This window comes from Amphibalanus amphitrite, unplaced genomic scaffold, assembly GCF_019059575.1.
Source record: "Amphibalanus amphitrite isolate SeventyFive unplaced genomic scaffold, NRLGWU_Aamphi_draft 000264F_arrow, whole genome shotgun sequence".
Lineage (NCBI taxonomy): Eukaryota > Metazoa > Arthropoda > Thecostraca > Balanomorpha > Balanidae > Amphibalanus > Amphibalanus amphitrite.
Window position 1 is genome coordinate 691577 of NW_024881759.1, and position 15265 is coordinate 706841.

Consider the following 15265-nt stretch of genomic DNA (forward strand, 5'->3'; position numbering starts at 1 on the left):
TGATAGGACATGGGGGAGACATTGGTCTGGGCAGGCACCCTAGTGAGTCGCCGGGGCTGAGCCCGTCCAGAGGACAGGCCACCCAACCCCAAGGCACTCACTGCACCCGGCTACGGGGTGCGCTCCCTCGGGAGCAGCGGTGGCGCTCCAAGGGAGCAGCCCGCATGAGATAAAGTTGCCTGTCCAGCCCGGAAGGGGGTTGCGGCGTGGAGGAGAAGGATTTCAGTATCCTGAGGATAGAAGCACGGAACGGTGATACATTAGCGAATTCCAGCGAACGGAGTCGGCGCAGGAACGGTCGAAGGTGGGAAGTACGGACGGTAGAATGCGTGAGTAGGCAGCCCGTTATTCTCAGCCGCGACATACAACCAGTGTCTTAGCTCTGCTACATCTCAGTTGTCATCACTCAGTCTCGTACCCACAATGCCGCGCGTTAGTCTATTCTTAATGCTATGCGGTACAGTCTATTTTCAGGCGCCGTCCGTGCTGCCATCTACGGGGGAAATAGCAAACTAATTAGCACTTCTGTATTGTAAATTGCGTTATTTATCGATCACCATTGTTATGGGCTGTTGATTAGATGAAATAATTATTATCTGCCACCACCAAGCAGTCGCCTGCGTTAATTTCCATCCTATGTATATTCATTTGTTATGTCCGTTAGGTACCTATGTGACGCTCAATGAAAGCACGTTGATTGTTGCATTGAATTAGAGCTAGACGGTATGCGTGCTGCTGTGCAGTGCAGACGGCAGAGCTTTAGTTACATATCAATACGTATGTGATATACGTATCAGAGTACAATATACGTATACGACAGAGCACAATACGTATCAGTCACTAATAGACAAATGAAGCACATGTGATTGGTTGCACCCATACGGGCTAATAGTAATTTCATGTATTGAGCAAATATTATATATGCTCACATTATTGTTAAGGCTACCGGTGGCTACCCTTTCCGTTCGCTAATTGGCAACTGCCGCTTCCTTGTTATGCCTCCAAGGTATGTGGGTCATACTCGAATTATCGTAATTATATGCCTCCCATCATGTCGTAAACAAGCGCCACCGTATGACCAGCGCTTGTCACCGTGTCAGGCACCATCGGTAGCACTCGTTTTCTACCTTTTCAGCCTCGGGTCGGGTCAGAAGGTCAAGCCGCGACTGACCTGGGGTCGCGGGTCGCCGTTGGCGGCGTCGAACCACGATCATCGGCGACAGCGTCGTCCCATCAGCCTCTCCAGTCGCCCAACGGAACCATGTGAGCTCGATCGCCTATGGGGGGGGGGGGGACTCCTGGATCGGCCAACTTGGGTCACCGGAAGAGCCGGTTCATTGTCTGTAACGTAAACGCAACAAACGATGGAAGCGGCTAGAAAACCGCCGAGAAGTTGCTGGAGACAAGCGGTTGCTTCCGTCCTTTCTCATAAATAAATATTGAATATTTACGAGAACTTACGCAATTCAGGCCCAATTATTTTCATTAAGAACACACTTTTTTAATTAGAAAACGGCGTTAATTAACAGCAAAATTTGACTTTTATACTTGATGCTTCATTGATCAGCGCTGTATTGTCTATCTGTATTTATATTTTTTACCGTCTTCTGTCCGTGTCTTATTGTCAGTCTCTGTACGTATACCTATGATTGAAAGATGTATGTTGTACTCGTATATGTTGTCAAACAGTATCGTGTTTTGCTCGTACCGATCGACTGCTGCTGGCCGCATTGGCAGTCGGCCATGTAACCCAAGGTCAGCTGGGCGTGCAGAGCGGCATCCCCATATGGTCTGCCTGCACGGTCGGGACGTCAGCGGGTGGTGTGGTCACTGCTGTGGGGACGACCCACGTCACTGCCGCCCTCCATCCCGACCCTGCCGCCCTCCAGCCCGACCCTGACGGCACCTGGTAGGTACCTGGTCGCCACGGATATGGAAACATTTTAAAGGCGGCGGAACGGGGAGGGCACCGGGGCACCGTGCCCCCCTTTGATTTTGGCATTTAAACATTAGCCCTATGGGCGTTGCATGGAAAGAATGGGACCAAAAGTCGGCAGTGCCCCCCCCCCCCCTAATTGAAGGTGTTCCGCCGCTACTGATGGAAACATGTGGGTTATTGAAATGTCATAGGCTGGGTTAGCTTGCTTCCGTCCTTTGGTTAAAGGGAATTGGCCTTTATGCAGCCTGTTTTTTAAAACTCAAGAGGGCTAAGGGAAAATAACCACAGAAAATATAGAAATGGTTTAACTACATTCGATGCCTTTTAAAAGGTCACATATCAGGTCAGGTGAAATCTTAGGTTTGGGAATATTTTATCAGTGTGTGACTCATGTCTTATGAACCGTTTTCTTAGGAGATATAAAATATATGTTTCATTTACTATTGCAACAACATCTAGCTTATTTAACCCGCGCCCCACTGGGGTCTGCGTATAACACGCCCTACTGGGGGGGGCTATTCATAGCCCCCCCTCCTAACTCCGAAACTACTGGGCCGATCGTCAAAATTCAAACGGCGTCTGATAGCCCCGGAAAAACTGTCAAGCGAAACCTAATTTCATTGACCTCGAGGTCACCGATGACGTCACAGGTCAGGTCAAAGTAAAAATTATTAGCATTTTGGCTTGTTCACGTTTTGGGCTCTGGCCGCCGTCTTACAAGTCAGATCAGGCTCATTTTTGGTTCACACACTCGTGAACAGATGCTCTAGATACCCTGAGGGTACCAAACTTGTACTTTGATTTTCAGGTCAAGGTCAGGTCATCACAGGTCACGAAAATATTATATCATGCGTCGGTCACGTGACACATGTTTTATGGTCCATTTAGGCCAAAGATTTCGAATTTGATGTCGTCTGTGTCATTCGAGGTCATTTTGAGTCGAATTTAGCTTAGGTCAGGTCACTTTCAGGTCAAAAAAGGTCAAATTTTGAAGTTATAATTTGTCAACAGAAAAGGTATCTATTGGATGCAGTTTGAGCTCAGGAACACGATGGTGCTATTTATATTGGCGTACGATGTCAAATACGTGGTGAAAAATTGATTTGAAAAAATTAATAATTGTGAATTTTTTGCAATAATGCGTATAACTTGGCCATTTTTGAAGATATTCAGCTAAAACTTGCTAGAGTTAGTCATAATAAAGCGTTCTATCACATATATTCCGGTTTTTTCGAAAAGTCAAAAACTTTTTGAAAAAAAATGTAAAAATGTAAATTTTGAATTTTATTATATGGAATTTTCAAAATTTTCAAAATTTCGAAAATCCGAGATAGCAGTTTGATAGCGCAGTCTATTCTGAGTCCTCTCATGCAAAGAAATTGGATCTAGCTTAAAAACTGAGCCCTTGGGAGCGATTGCCGTGGTTCAATGTTTTGCGTCGAAATCGGCCGAACATGACGTCACTCTGACGTCATTTCCGGCCGACCTATGGTAGCTACGAAGTTCAAATTTTGACACAAGGTGTCAAATTGATGCAGCCGAAGGTACTGAAAGTTTGGCGTCGATACGTCAAGCGGTTTGGAAGTTATTGGAGAAAAACGGGAGGGGGGGCTATAAATAGCCCCCCCCAGTGGGGCGCGGGTTAAAGTTTATCTCAGATAAGCGAACACATTAGGTTATTTACATTGGTTAAAACTAGGCATAATAATCATTCTGTACGATCTCATGGCTTCTTATAACTTGCATGCTATTTTGTTAAGAATGTCTATTTTTAATCGTTCTAAATGGCCTCGAAAGTTCATAAATTATGCTTAGAAATGGCATCCTGCAAATTGCTGACGATTTTTTATACGCTTGAGTATCATCACATGGAGCCGCTGTATCCCTATAACGCTTACTATTCTTAAAGTCAGGAGCACATTTCTTGCCGAATCAACCACTCGGCTGCCACACGGCGGGCTCTGGGCCGGCGGGCGGGTAGCAGAACAGTCCCCTTATCAGCTGGCTGCAGCCGTATAATGGCCAAACGCAAATGGGCCCAATACGGCGGCCTGCCAGGGGCAAGGCCAGAGGCAAGGCCGCCGTATTGGGCATATTGCCAATAGCTCTCTAGCTAGCATCTGCCATCCGCACTATTGCTGCATAAGTAGGTACGTGGTGGAACGATTTGGGATACAAAGAGAGCAGACGTTTGATGGATTCTCCTAGTATCCATTTGACACGACTACATTGCATCACGACGAGCTGCGAAACATCTCAATGCGGAGCTGCTGTTTAAAGTGCGCACGGTGCCCCTATTTATCAGGTGATGTTATCAGACAACTGGTAGAGACTGCAGAGACTCAGTTATCAGACGTACCCAGACGTCGCGCTGCTGTATAGCTGATTGGTGGCTACGCGTTTAGAGTGAAGGGAGGAACACAATGTAAATATCGCAATTTGTATGCTGCCACCTATATTCGGATCAATGTCACGCATAGCATATCACTCGATGTGTTTAACTGAGGCAAATACGTCGCTTTAAATTAATTATAAGTATAAATGCAGTGAATGACAACCAAGGTTAAGTTGGTATGCTAATTAACATGAAACATATCACCATTAACTCTGAGGCTAGGTCAACGATTGAGTGTGGATTTTTAGCAAACGCCTTTGGCAAATACCTATTGTCGGAGAGCCACGATCAGGGACGGCGCCACAGGGGGGGGGGGGGGGCAGGAGGGGCAACCGCCACCCCCCAACTCTGAACACTGGGGCCCTCTTTCAGCCAGCAGGTCAGGTATGGACGGAATACTCTCTGGCCGTGCAGAAAGGAGACTTCTGGGCAGAGCTGTAGAAATGACTTCAGGAGTGGGGAATCAAGCCGAAAGGGGGCTTCTCAAGGTGCCGCCGCCAAGATAGAACTTTATGGGCTTTGGCCCATGTTTTTGGAAAAGGGCCCAATTTAGCAACAAAAAAGATGAAAGAAAATCATTTATTTTGTATCTTGGGTGATTGTGGCCATGTCCTATCTTCCCAGGCTGTAGAAAAGGCCCGGGCCAAAGAGGGCCCATGCCACGTCTGAGAGGGCCCATTCAATATATGAAAGGGCCCAGGCAAGGTCTGGGAGGTACCATATTATGCCTGAGAAGGAGAGGGCCCATACCAGTCATGACAGGGCCCGCAGCGGTGCTGAGATGGCCTTTGGAAGGAGCGCGAGAGCCTGTAAATGTCTGAGAGGGCCCATACCAGCCGTGACAGGGCCCATATCAGTACTGAGAGGGCCCACAGCAGGGCCCATAACAGTACTGAGGGGCCATCACAAGTTATGTGAGGGCCCGTACCCTGACATATTACTGAGGGTTATGTCAGTCAATGGCAATCATGGAAAGCAGGGCTGCGGAGTCGGAGTCGGAGTCGGAGTCGGAGTCGGAGTCGGTCGGAGTCGACAGTTGTGACCGGAGTCGGAGTCGGAGTCGGAGTCGATTTTAGAAACCCGAGCCGGAGTCGGAGTCTGAGTCACCGAAAATCTGTCGACCTCGCAGCCCTGCAAGGTCTGCGGAGTCGGAGTCGGGAGTTGGAGTCGGTCGGAGTCGACAATTCTGCCCGGAGTCGGAGTCGGAGTCGGAGCTGGTTTTTGAAAGCCGGAGTCGGAGTCGGAGTCGGAGTCGCCGAAAATCCATAGACTCCGCAGCCCTGATGGAAAGGCCCCAACAGTACTGAGAGGACTGTTGCAATGACTAGGAGGGCCCGTACCATACCTGAGAGGGCCCATACCACTCATGCAAGGGCCTGCAGCTGTACTGAGAAGGCCCTTGCAAGAACTGGGAGGGCCCGTATCATGCCTGAGAGGGTCCATACCAGTCATTAGAGGGCCAACAACAGTGCTGAGTGGGCCATTAAAAGGTCTGGTAAGGTCCTTAGAATGTCTAAGAGGGTCCATATACCAGGCCTCAGAAGCCCCCTAGTAGTATAAAAAGGCCTATATCAAGCCTCTGAGGGTCCCTACCAGTCAAGGAAGGGCCTTTACCAGGCTCCAATGGCTATGTCAAACTGAGGATCTACCGAACGTCAGAAGGCCCATACCAGGCCTCAGGGGCCCCAACCAGGCTTCAGAAGGACCATATCAGGTCTCAAGGGACCAAGCCAGGTCTTTGAGGCCTCTACTAGGCCTTAGAAGGTTCATAATAGACTTAATGGGGACCTGACAGGTTTCCGAAGGCCCAGACCAGTCCGCAGAGGGCACCTACAAGGCCTCAGAAGGCCAATTTCAGGCCGCATAGACCCTAACAGACCTCAGAGGTCCCGCATCAGGCCACAAAGTGCCTATACCAGGCTTCAGAATGTCCATACTAGGCCTAATGGGGCGTAACAGGTCTCCGAAGGCCCATTCGAGACCTCAGAGGGCCCATATCCAGTCTCGGAGGAACATAGGAACTAGGTCTCATAGGATCCCTATGATATCGAAATCGCCCGCGAGTACGCCGCACCTGGTTGACCGGCTGACCCTGGCCGCCGGTCAACCTTCGGGTCAAGTTGACCCGGTCAACCGTACCCGGGCCCATACCACTCATGCGAGGGCCTTTAGGTCAACCTAAGGGCATTACCCGAGGCACCGCTCCTGTGTCATGTGTGTACCGGTGTTTTTGGGCCGGCCCTGTCGAGCCGAGCTCCTGTTTGAGCCACTGTCCGTCCGAGTCACTTTCCAGCCGGGAGGCGGGGCATGATAAACTCGAGTATTGAGAACACTCTTTTGTTCAGAATTTTGGCTGCTCAGGCTGATTCAGGTTGTTTACGTGGAATTTGTTGGTCAGGATAGTAAACATCTTAAAACAAAAAAAGGTTACCTATTCAAGTTACCACAAGAACAATGTCTTGCCTGTTGTCGAACGGACCCCCTCGGTTTTTCGCGAATTACTCGCGTAAAGAGCGGCTGATCGCAACGAAACTTTCAGTAGCCTCGCGTTTATTAATTTTACACCTATCCTAAAAAAATTATGACCCTGACCTTAATGGCCTTTGACCTGTGACCTACTTTTCGAGACTGTTTGGCCGGAATCGCGATTCAGCGTATGTCGGCTCGCATGCAGCTGTTTGCAGTCGTTTCGTGGTTTCAAGCGTTCAAACATGGGATATGATGTTGCTCCCATGCATTAGGGTGGGTGTCAAGATCACCGGAAGGTCAGGTCAGGTCATTGACCTTTGATGACCTCGGTTCTCTTTTTTCGAGTCGTACATGTCTCTGGGCTAGTTTTTGGAGCTGAATTCGAATTTAGCAACCATTTGAACATTTACGAAGTAATTTTGGTGCCTTCGTAACATGTTACGAAGCTGTCAGAGGCGGTTGCCACCTACTACGAATGACCGGCAAAACCCTTACTAGTTGACCTGACCTGACCTGACCTGACCCGACCTGGCCTAAATGCATGAAGACATCATCTATGATCATAACTAACATGATATTCGTGATCATCATCCCGAAAAACCCCATAGCAGCCACCTTTACGACATTCTAACATGTCCCGATTTTTCCGACTTTTGGGTCATTGACCTGACCTGGAAGGTTAGCCGATGACCAAAGACCTTAAAATTGGGTACCATCGGCTTCCTCTCGTCACGGGCAGCACGCTGTTTTTTTCTGCGAAGGTCTAGCTTGATCAGGGGCGAAATGGCAAGGGGGGCCCAACGGACTCCCGCCCCCTATACGTTCGTGGCTGGAAAAAAAAACACCAATACTGGCGAGGGTTAAGACTTAACCCGCGCACCGACGGGGGGGGGGCGGATATCCGCCCCCCCTGAGGTTTTTCGCGAATAGCGGGAAAACCGCGGCGCGTAGCGCCGCGAAATTTGCTACGACTATTTCCTCATCAATTTTACACATGGTGTGCAAGTTTGAACCTCCTACCTTTTAAGGTCAGGTCACCAGGTCACTTTGAATGACCCAACCTCAAGTCACTTTTTTGCAACTTTGTCACCGTGCCAGAGCTACAGTAGATGTCGGAGGCCTTTGAAAGTCGCAGGGTGTTATAAGGTCATTAGTAGCTACAATTTGTTTATCTCGGAATTTTGATATCGGTGACCTAAGGTCAGGTCAATTTGGCGACCTCCCCATTTTAAGTCAATGGGGGAAAAATCAACTCCCTATTTTTACCATTAAAACGGGTCGGAATGGCCCCATATACCATACATGACTTCATATACGATCAACCTTCACTACCTTGAGGTCTGTTTTGCTGTTGGGCAGCTGTGAGGTCATGTGACGTCATCAAAGGTCACCAAAGGTTTTTGGCCAATAACTCCGTACAGGAACAAGATACAGCCGCGTGGATGGTCTCATTGTGTTCAGCTCGTCAAGACACATCGAATGATATGCATGATGACCTCGAGGTCACGTGACCTGAGGTCAACCTTTGACCTTGACCTTTCGAGGTCAACATATATATCATTCGATGCGGATTGACGAGAGGATCACGATGATGCCCTTAGTTTGCTCCTATCTTGGCTAATTCGAAAGTTATTCGAGAAAAACTCTCTCCATATCTAGCGCCGCCATTTTGAATTTTTGGACCCCTGTGACGTCATCTTTGACCTGACCTGAAAATGACCTTTGTAAAAATTGTAGATATTGACCGTGCGTATCCGATGCCGTTTACTGCTTGTCGCTATCTTGCTTCGTTCTCGAGATCTCAGGGGGGCGGTCATCCGCCCCCCCCCCCGTCGGTGCGAAGTTGGCGCAGACCCCCGTCGGTGCGCGGGTTAAAGAGTGAGTCTTTTAACAGAAAAGTTATTGTGTAGAAGGTAGGGAATGGTAGGTCAAGGTACAAATAAAGGCTTGCGACGGTATTGACGATATTTCGGAAAGTTTGGGCCCCCATCTTGTTTGGGCCCTTTTTCTGAAAACCTGCCCCCGCAAGGCGAAATCCGTGGCGCCGTCCCTGGCCACGATTTTGGTGCAGCATCGTCGAATTTTCAATTTCAGCCGCGTCCAAAATTATGTTTTGTTGGAAAAGATCGATTTGGGTGTAAAAAAGCCTTCGTTCAAGACGGTTGGCCCGGATCCGCCCAGGTCAGGAAGTTTATCGATCAAGGTCGTGTTGCATTTCATAGTCGACTCGGCTGATTCGGGGTTCATTATGTAGTGTCTTTCCATCTCGCTACTGCAATTGATGATCTCGATGACGATAAGGGATAGCTGATGCACGGGCGTAGGAACGTCATGAAAAGTGGGTGGGCCACCCTGTCAAGGGGCCTTCTTTTCCAGGGGGCCTCCTATTTTCAGGGGCCTCCAACTTTTGCCTCGTCCTGCTGGCTGCTTTCAAGTATGACCTCCAAATCTAGCTTCTGAGATCGAGCAGATGTACCCAGGGACGTAACCGCTTAACCCTATTAGTGGCAGGGGGGGGGGGGTTGTTTTTATCCACCCCTCAGGTTTTTCGGGAATATCTCCGAAACCGCTGAAGCTACGATGCTGAAATTTTCTGAATTTTCCTAAAACTAAATTGGGCACATTCCCTGAAAATTTCAAGTTCATAACTTTACCTACCAGGGGCGGCTCCAGAGCACTGGGAATTGGGGGTCCTATTCGTGAAGCGAGTCATTTGGGCGAAGATCACGATGCTGCACCAGTTTTACGAACAGTGAATGAAAGGTATCATGTGATAACATATACAAAGTTATTGTGCATCCTCTTTTGACACGTTTTTGCTATAATAGGCGGATCCAGGCGTCCAAAAAGGGGGGGTTATGTTTTACCTCCCAACATAGGTGCCCTGACACCGCCTATGCATGACCAATACAATTGTAGTCGTTCTCTGATAAGAAAATTGTAACATAACAAGACCATTGCCACCCTTTTTAGAAACAGTACCAACAAAAACCTTATTTACTATACTTTTTGTGTACCCCCAATCTCAATGATCTGTATCCGCCTATGATTTTTGAAAATGCATATTTTTAGGATCCATGTGAATTCCTGGTTCATTCTCTATCGATCGGCAAGAGTTGCGTTAAGATTGGTTCAGAAACCTGGCCGTGATAAACAGTCTAAAATGTATCTGCAATTTGCCCGTTTTTACCCCCCTCTACCCCCCTATTGACATTTTTTAATTTTATTTTTTTTTTATAAATGTAGATCTCGTTGAGCCAAATCGAATGCCGTTTGAATTTTGAAAATCGGCCGGTTAGATCTCGAGATATCAAGGGGGGGGGGAGTCGTAAACAGCCCCCCCCCCCTGCCACTAATATGGGGTAGCCAGGAGCCTGCCACTAATAGGGTTAAGCGAACAGTGCGGAAAGTCCGCACCATTTTAAAACTTATTCCCCCTCCGATTTTTTTAGAATCTATTTGCCGCAAACGGCGCATGACCCCTGAAAACCCTTACACAAATGTCTTCCTCGTTTCCCAGGTGCCCCCATTAGCTTCAATCATAGGCGCCCTCTTTGGCATATAAGCGCCCTATGTATAGTCATCAGAGACATCCCTATATGTCCCACAGTCGCCCCGTTGTCGCATACAATGTGCGCTTATCATAGGCGTCTCTCTTTTATGGACACTTGAACGCGCCTCTCTTTGCCATGCCGGCGCCCCTGTTTCTTATGAATGCACCCCCATGGCATTGATCAATTATTTGCAGACCTCTATTGCATGTGGACGCCCATATAGGTATGTAGGCCTCAGAGGCACCCCTCTTTCGCATTGAGGCGCCCCTATGGGCTTCATAGGCGCCCCTCTATTGCACGTAGGTGCCCTACTGTCTCAGAACTGCTCCCCTTTGGCATGCAGACGCCCATCTTTCGACGGAGGAGCCGCTATGGTTCTTAGAGACGGCATGGTGCTCCCAGACGCAGATGGCGCTCTCGGAGTTGACAGTGTGGGACCTTCAGTCGCTGATGGGTGCCCGCCAGATGTGGACCCTCGGAGACGCCGGCATGGGGCCCTCAGAGATACCGGTATGTGGCCCTTAGAGACACCAGTGTGGAACCCTCAGATACTTCAGTGTTAAGCCCTTACAATTGCTGGTGTGGAGCTATGAATGCGCTGGCTTAAATCCCTCAGAGGCCGGTACATCTACATGGACATTAGAGCTCAGTGAGTGGTGCCTTCAGTGGCCTTGTGGAGCCGTTAGACATCAACATGGTGCTCTCAGGAGCCGGTGAGTCCTCAGAGTCACCGGTGTGGGGCCTTCAGAGCTCCGAGATACTGGTGTGGGGCCCTCAGAGGTGTCGGTGTGGGTCCTTCAGATGTACCTATAGAGCCTTAAGATGCACAGGTGTGGTGGCCCACAGAGACGCCGGTGTGGGGCCCCCAAAGCCACCGATATAGGGCCCTAAGAGACACTAGTATGACCCTCAAAGGCGCCGCTGTGTGGCGCTCATAAACACTGGTGTGGAGCCATCACAGGCGGGTGGAGCCGTTAGAGGCCGGAAAGGGCCCTTAGATGTCTACAAGGAGCCTTCAGAAGCCGGCGTGGCACCCTTATGGGGATAAACGTGTCTACTTAGGAGCCCTTGAGGTGCTCTCATGAGCTCTGTGGGGCCCTACCGAGCCGAAATATGGCCACGGCCAGTTGCCGCCGCATGGCTCTTCGGACTATCATTCTCAGGGGCCTCATCTGCCTAGTTTGAATAGAAGGGCCTCTCAGACAATCAGTCTCATGGGCCTCCTATGGCTAGTATAAATAGAAGGGCCTGTTAGACCATCAATCCTAGGGGCCTCTTCTGGTTAGTTTAAATAGAAGAGCCTCTCAGACCATTAATCTCAGGGGGCTCCTGTGGACAGTATAAATAAAAGGGCCTCTCAGACCATCAGTCTCGGGGGCCTCCCTAGAAAAGTGTAAATGTGGATAGAGGGCCCCCTCAGATTCATTAGGAGTGGACCTCTCTGACTATCAGTCTCAGGGGCCTCTTGTGGCCAGTATGAGTATAAGAGCCTCTCAGACCATCGGTCTCAGGGGCCTCTTCTGACTAGTTTGGATAGAGGGCCCTCCCAGACCACCGGTTTCAGGGGGCCTCCAGTGGCCAGTTATATGAACAGAAGGGCCTCACAGCCATCAGCCTCGGGGGCCTCTTCTGACTGGTGTGAATATGAGGGCCTCTCATACCATCTGTCACCGACGAAAGTGCTCGGACCAACCCGCGCTACCGCTGTGCCGCCGTGATAGCCGGCCGGCCGCCGTGCCACCGCGGCGCCGCCGCCGCTCGCTGCAGCCGTCCCGCCGCCGCACCGCCGTCACCCCGTCCAGACTCAGGATGAGTTGTGAGGCATTGTGCGGGGCGGGGCCGCGAGCAGACGCGGCCGGCGGTCGGTACGCGTGCCGCCGACGCTGCCGAGCCGCAGCAGCGCCGCGGCCGCCACCGAGACCGAGATATAAATTAAAGACACGTCGTTTTAAGGCACGTAGGCCGCCAAGCTGGCGCCTTCAGCCACCTCCCCGCTGCAGTGCAAGTTCGCACTCGTTTTGCACACGTCTTAAGCATTGCGTATAAAATGTGGGTCACGTACGACCCCGGCAGAGTCTCACTTCGACCGTCGCGCTGTGCGCACGGACTTATCTGCCCCGCTCGACGCCTCGCCCGGCTGAGCGGGGACAGAGTACAGAAGCACGCGCGCAGACCGACTCTCCTGCGCGCAGCCGCGCCCGGCGGGGCAGTGTCAGTGCTTCAGATTTGTACAGTGAATGTGAATTGTGCTCCGTGTCTGCGTGTTTCATCTACCGGTTTTCTTCACAACTGCTTCCGCTTCTTGCTTCGCGTATACTTCAATAAATCCTCTACGGGAAATCTTCACGTCTATCTACAACTGTAAATCGCCGAATGTCAAAAACCCAGGAGCTCACATAGCAGGCGGGCGGGCTACGAATGTCGCACAAACTCACCGAACAAAATACAGTCCACATCCAACCAGAAAAGAACTCCGAACGACAGTTTGGCGGCGACATTTGCTGGTCCTCCGGGCCGGATCCTGAACTATGGCAAGTGGAGAAGCAAGCCCGTCTCTAGAGCGAATGGGTGAAAGTGACAAAGAAGAAACCGCTGACATGGAAGAAGTACCAGCTGAACCAGCCGCTGCAGGTCAAGGACAAGCTGCAGTGACTACAGCCCGAGAAGAACCACGAGAAGGCCAATGCTCCAACGGGGAGTGGCGGCACCTCAGACAGGTGAGAGGCCGTCATCGGGCGGCTCTCACAAGGATTTTCCGGCGCGCTGAAGCTCTCGTGACAGATAGAGCCTCACGCGTCCAGTTTGGAAATATCCGCAGAGAAATGGACAGCGCTTTCCAAGCGTTGATGGCCGTTCACGAATGTATCTCTGGATACACGCAGAGTGAGGAAGAAAAAGAAAATGAGGCTCAGTACTTAAACGAAGTTCGTACGGAGAGAGAGAGAATCGAGGAGAAAATCGAGACTTTCATGACAAGCACCACAGACGAACTACAGCTGACCTCTACGAGACAGACTGACTTCAGCGAGGATGGAGGAGGGCAACCTGAAGACGGCTTGGGACGCTCAGTGTCACGCATGACCCGTAGCGTCGCTCGCCGAGCAAGGTCACAGGTTAGTGGCAGCTCGGCGGCCTCTCATGCATCAGCTGAAGCCAGGATATCATCCAAACTGAAGGAGTTGCGTGTGCGCCAGCTGGAGCGAGAAAGGACACGAGAACAAGAGCTGCGCGAACAAGAACAAAAGATAAAGCAACAAGAACAAGAACTGCAATACGAGAGAGACCTTCAGAAAGCCAGAGATGAAGCTGAAGCTGCCCGACTGGAGGCGGACCTGAGGGAAGAAATGGAAGACGAGCTCAATGCAGACAGGCGAGACGATTTTGTGGATGAAAATCTGGGAGAACCAATCACCGAGAAAGGCGTTTCTCAAAGGCCGAACTGCTCCAGATCACAACTTCGTTTCTCCGAGCCAGTCTCCATTACGCCCAGAGAACCTCTAGAACCTCTAGCCGAAATAAGAGAAGAACCTCCGCAACTAGAACCTCCACGAAGGGCGCCCAGTCCCGGTATGTCCACAAGCCAGACGTCATGGATAGATCAGCTGCGACCGACAGCTGCACCACGTCCGGCTCCTACGACATCCGCGTTCACTAAGAGCATCCCCCGTCTCCAGCTGCCGACCTTCTCAGGCAAGCCGTCTGAGTGGCCGCGCTGGATCGGACTGTTCCGAGCGCTCGTGCACGACCAGCCATCGCTCAGCGACGCGGAAAGAATGGCTCATCTGCAAGCGTCAGTGATGGGACAAGCGCAAGAAGCCATCGCTGGCATGTTATTTGACGGCAACCTTTACCAACAAGCCCTCAAAACTCTACAAGATCGTTTCGGCCGAAGCACGGATGTGATTAAGGTACATCTCGAGAAAGTGTTCTCGGCTGAACCTCCTCAGAAGAACAGTGTTCGATCGTTGGAGTCCTTCCATTCCGCCCTGCACTGCGCGGTCACGCTCATGCAGGCCCAAGGATATGAGGCGGACCTGTACAGCACAGAGAATCTCCGAAGAACGGTGGTCAAACTCCCAGAATATCTACGGCGTGAATGGGGTAAACATGTGCTCGAACTCCACCCAAGACATCCATCACTCATCGACCTGGACGTTTGGCTGCTGAAGCAGGTCCAAATTGCATCGCTCTGCCAAACCGCTGAAACGCCGAGTGACAGGCGAGGGAGAACCAAAGACCAGGCGACTAAGCGAGCAGCGCACGCTACCGCAACTTCGTCACCAGCCTCTCCATCAACGGCACAGAAACCAGGTGGGAATGCGTCGTGTCCGAAGTGCGGTGGTGAGCACAGACTGCACCAGTGTCGTGAGTTCAAAAATCTGGACGTCGAAAGAAGAATCGACCTAATATTCGACAAGGGACTGTGCCTCTGGTGTCTGCAAAGGGGACATCTCGCCAGAGAATGTCACAACACCAAGCTCTGTGGTGTAAATGGGTGCCAGAGACGTCATAATCAGCTGATACATGGCAGCACCAAACGAACCACGCCCCTCACCGACCGCTCGGGAGCCGTAGCCAGTCGGCCTGCCAATGAAACAACTTCAGCGGCAGAAGGAGAAGAGGTACGTGTGTTGGCTGCATCTACCTCCATCGGAAAGACGGGCGGAACTCTTCTACAAATCGTTCCAGTTCGAATTCATGGAAAGAAGGCAGGAACTCACCGTGACACCTATGCTCTTCTCGATTCAGGGTCAGAATCTTCCTTCTGCAGTGAAGCTGTGCTGAACCAACTGGGAATCACAGGACAAGACGAACAGCTGTGTCTTCAGACAGTTGAAGGAACTGGAAAACCTCAAGCATCAACTAGAGTGAAGCTAGAGCTGAGCTCTGTGGCCCCTGGGGAAACTC

The 15265-nt window shown here is 50.7% G+C and overlaps 1 protein-coding gene across 1 annotated transcript in view; it reads left to right on the plus strand.

Moving 5' to 3' along the window:
• LOC122386851 (disks large-associated protein 4-like) overlaps positions 1–15265 on the plus strand; it is a 62395-nt gene that overhangs the window by 9500 nt on the left and 37630 nt on the right. The window contains exon 2 of the mRNA XM_043376522.1: positions 1136–1263. Coding sequence (XP_043232457.1) covers positions 1262–1263 — 2 coding nt within the window. The 5' untranslated portion in view covers positions 1136–1261. The remainder of the gene's footprint in view (positions 1–1135; positions 1264–15265) is intronic.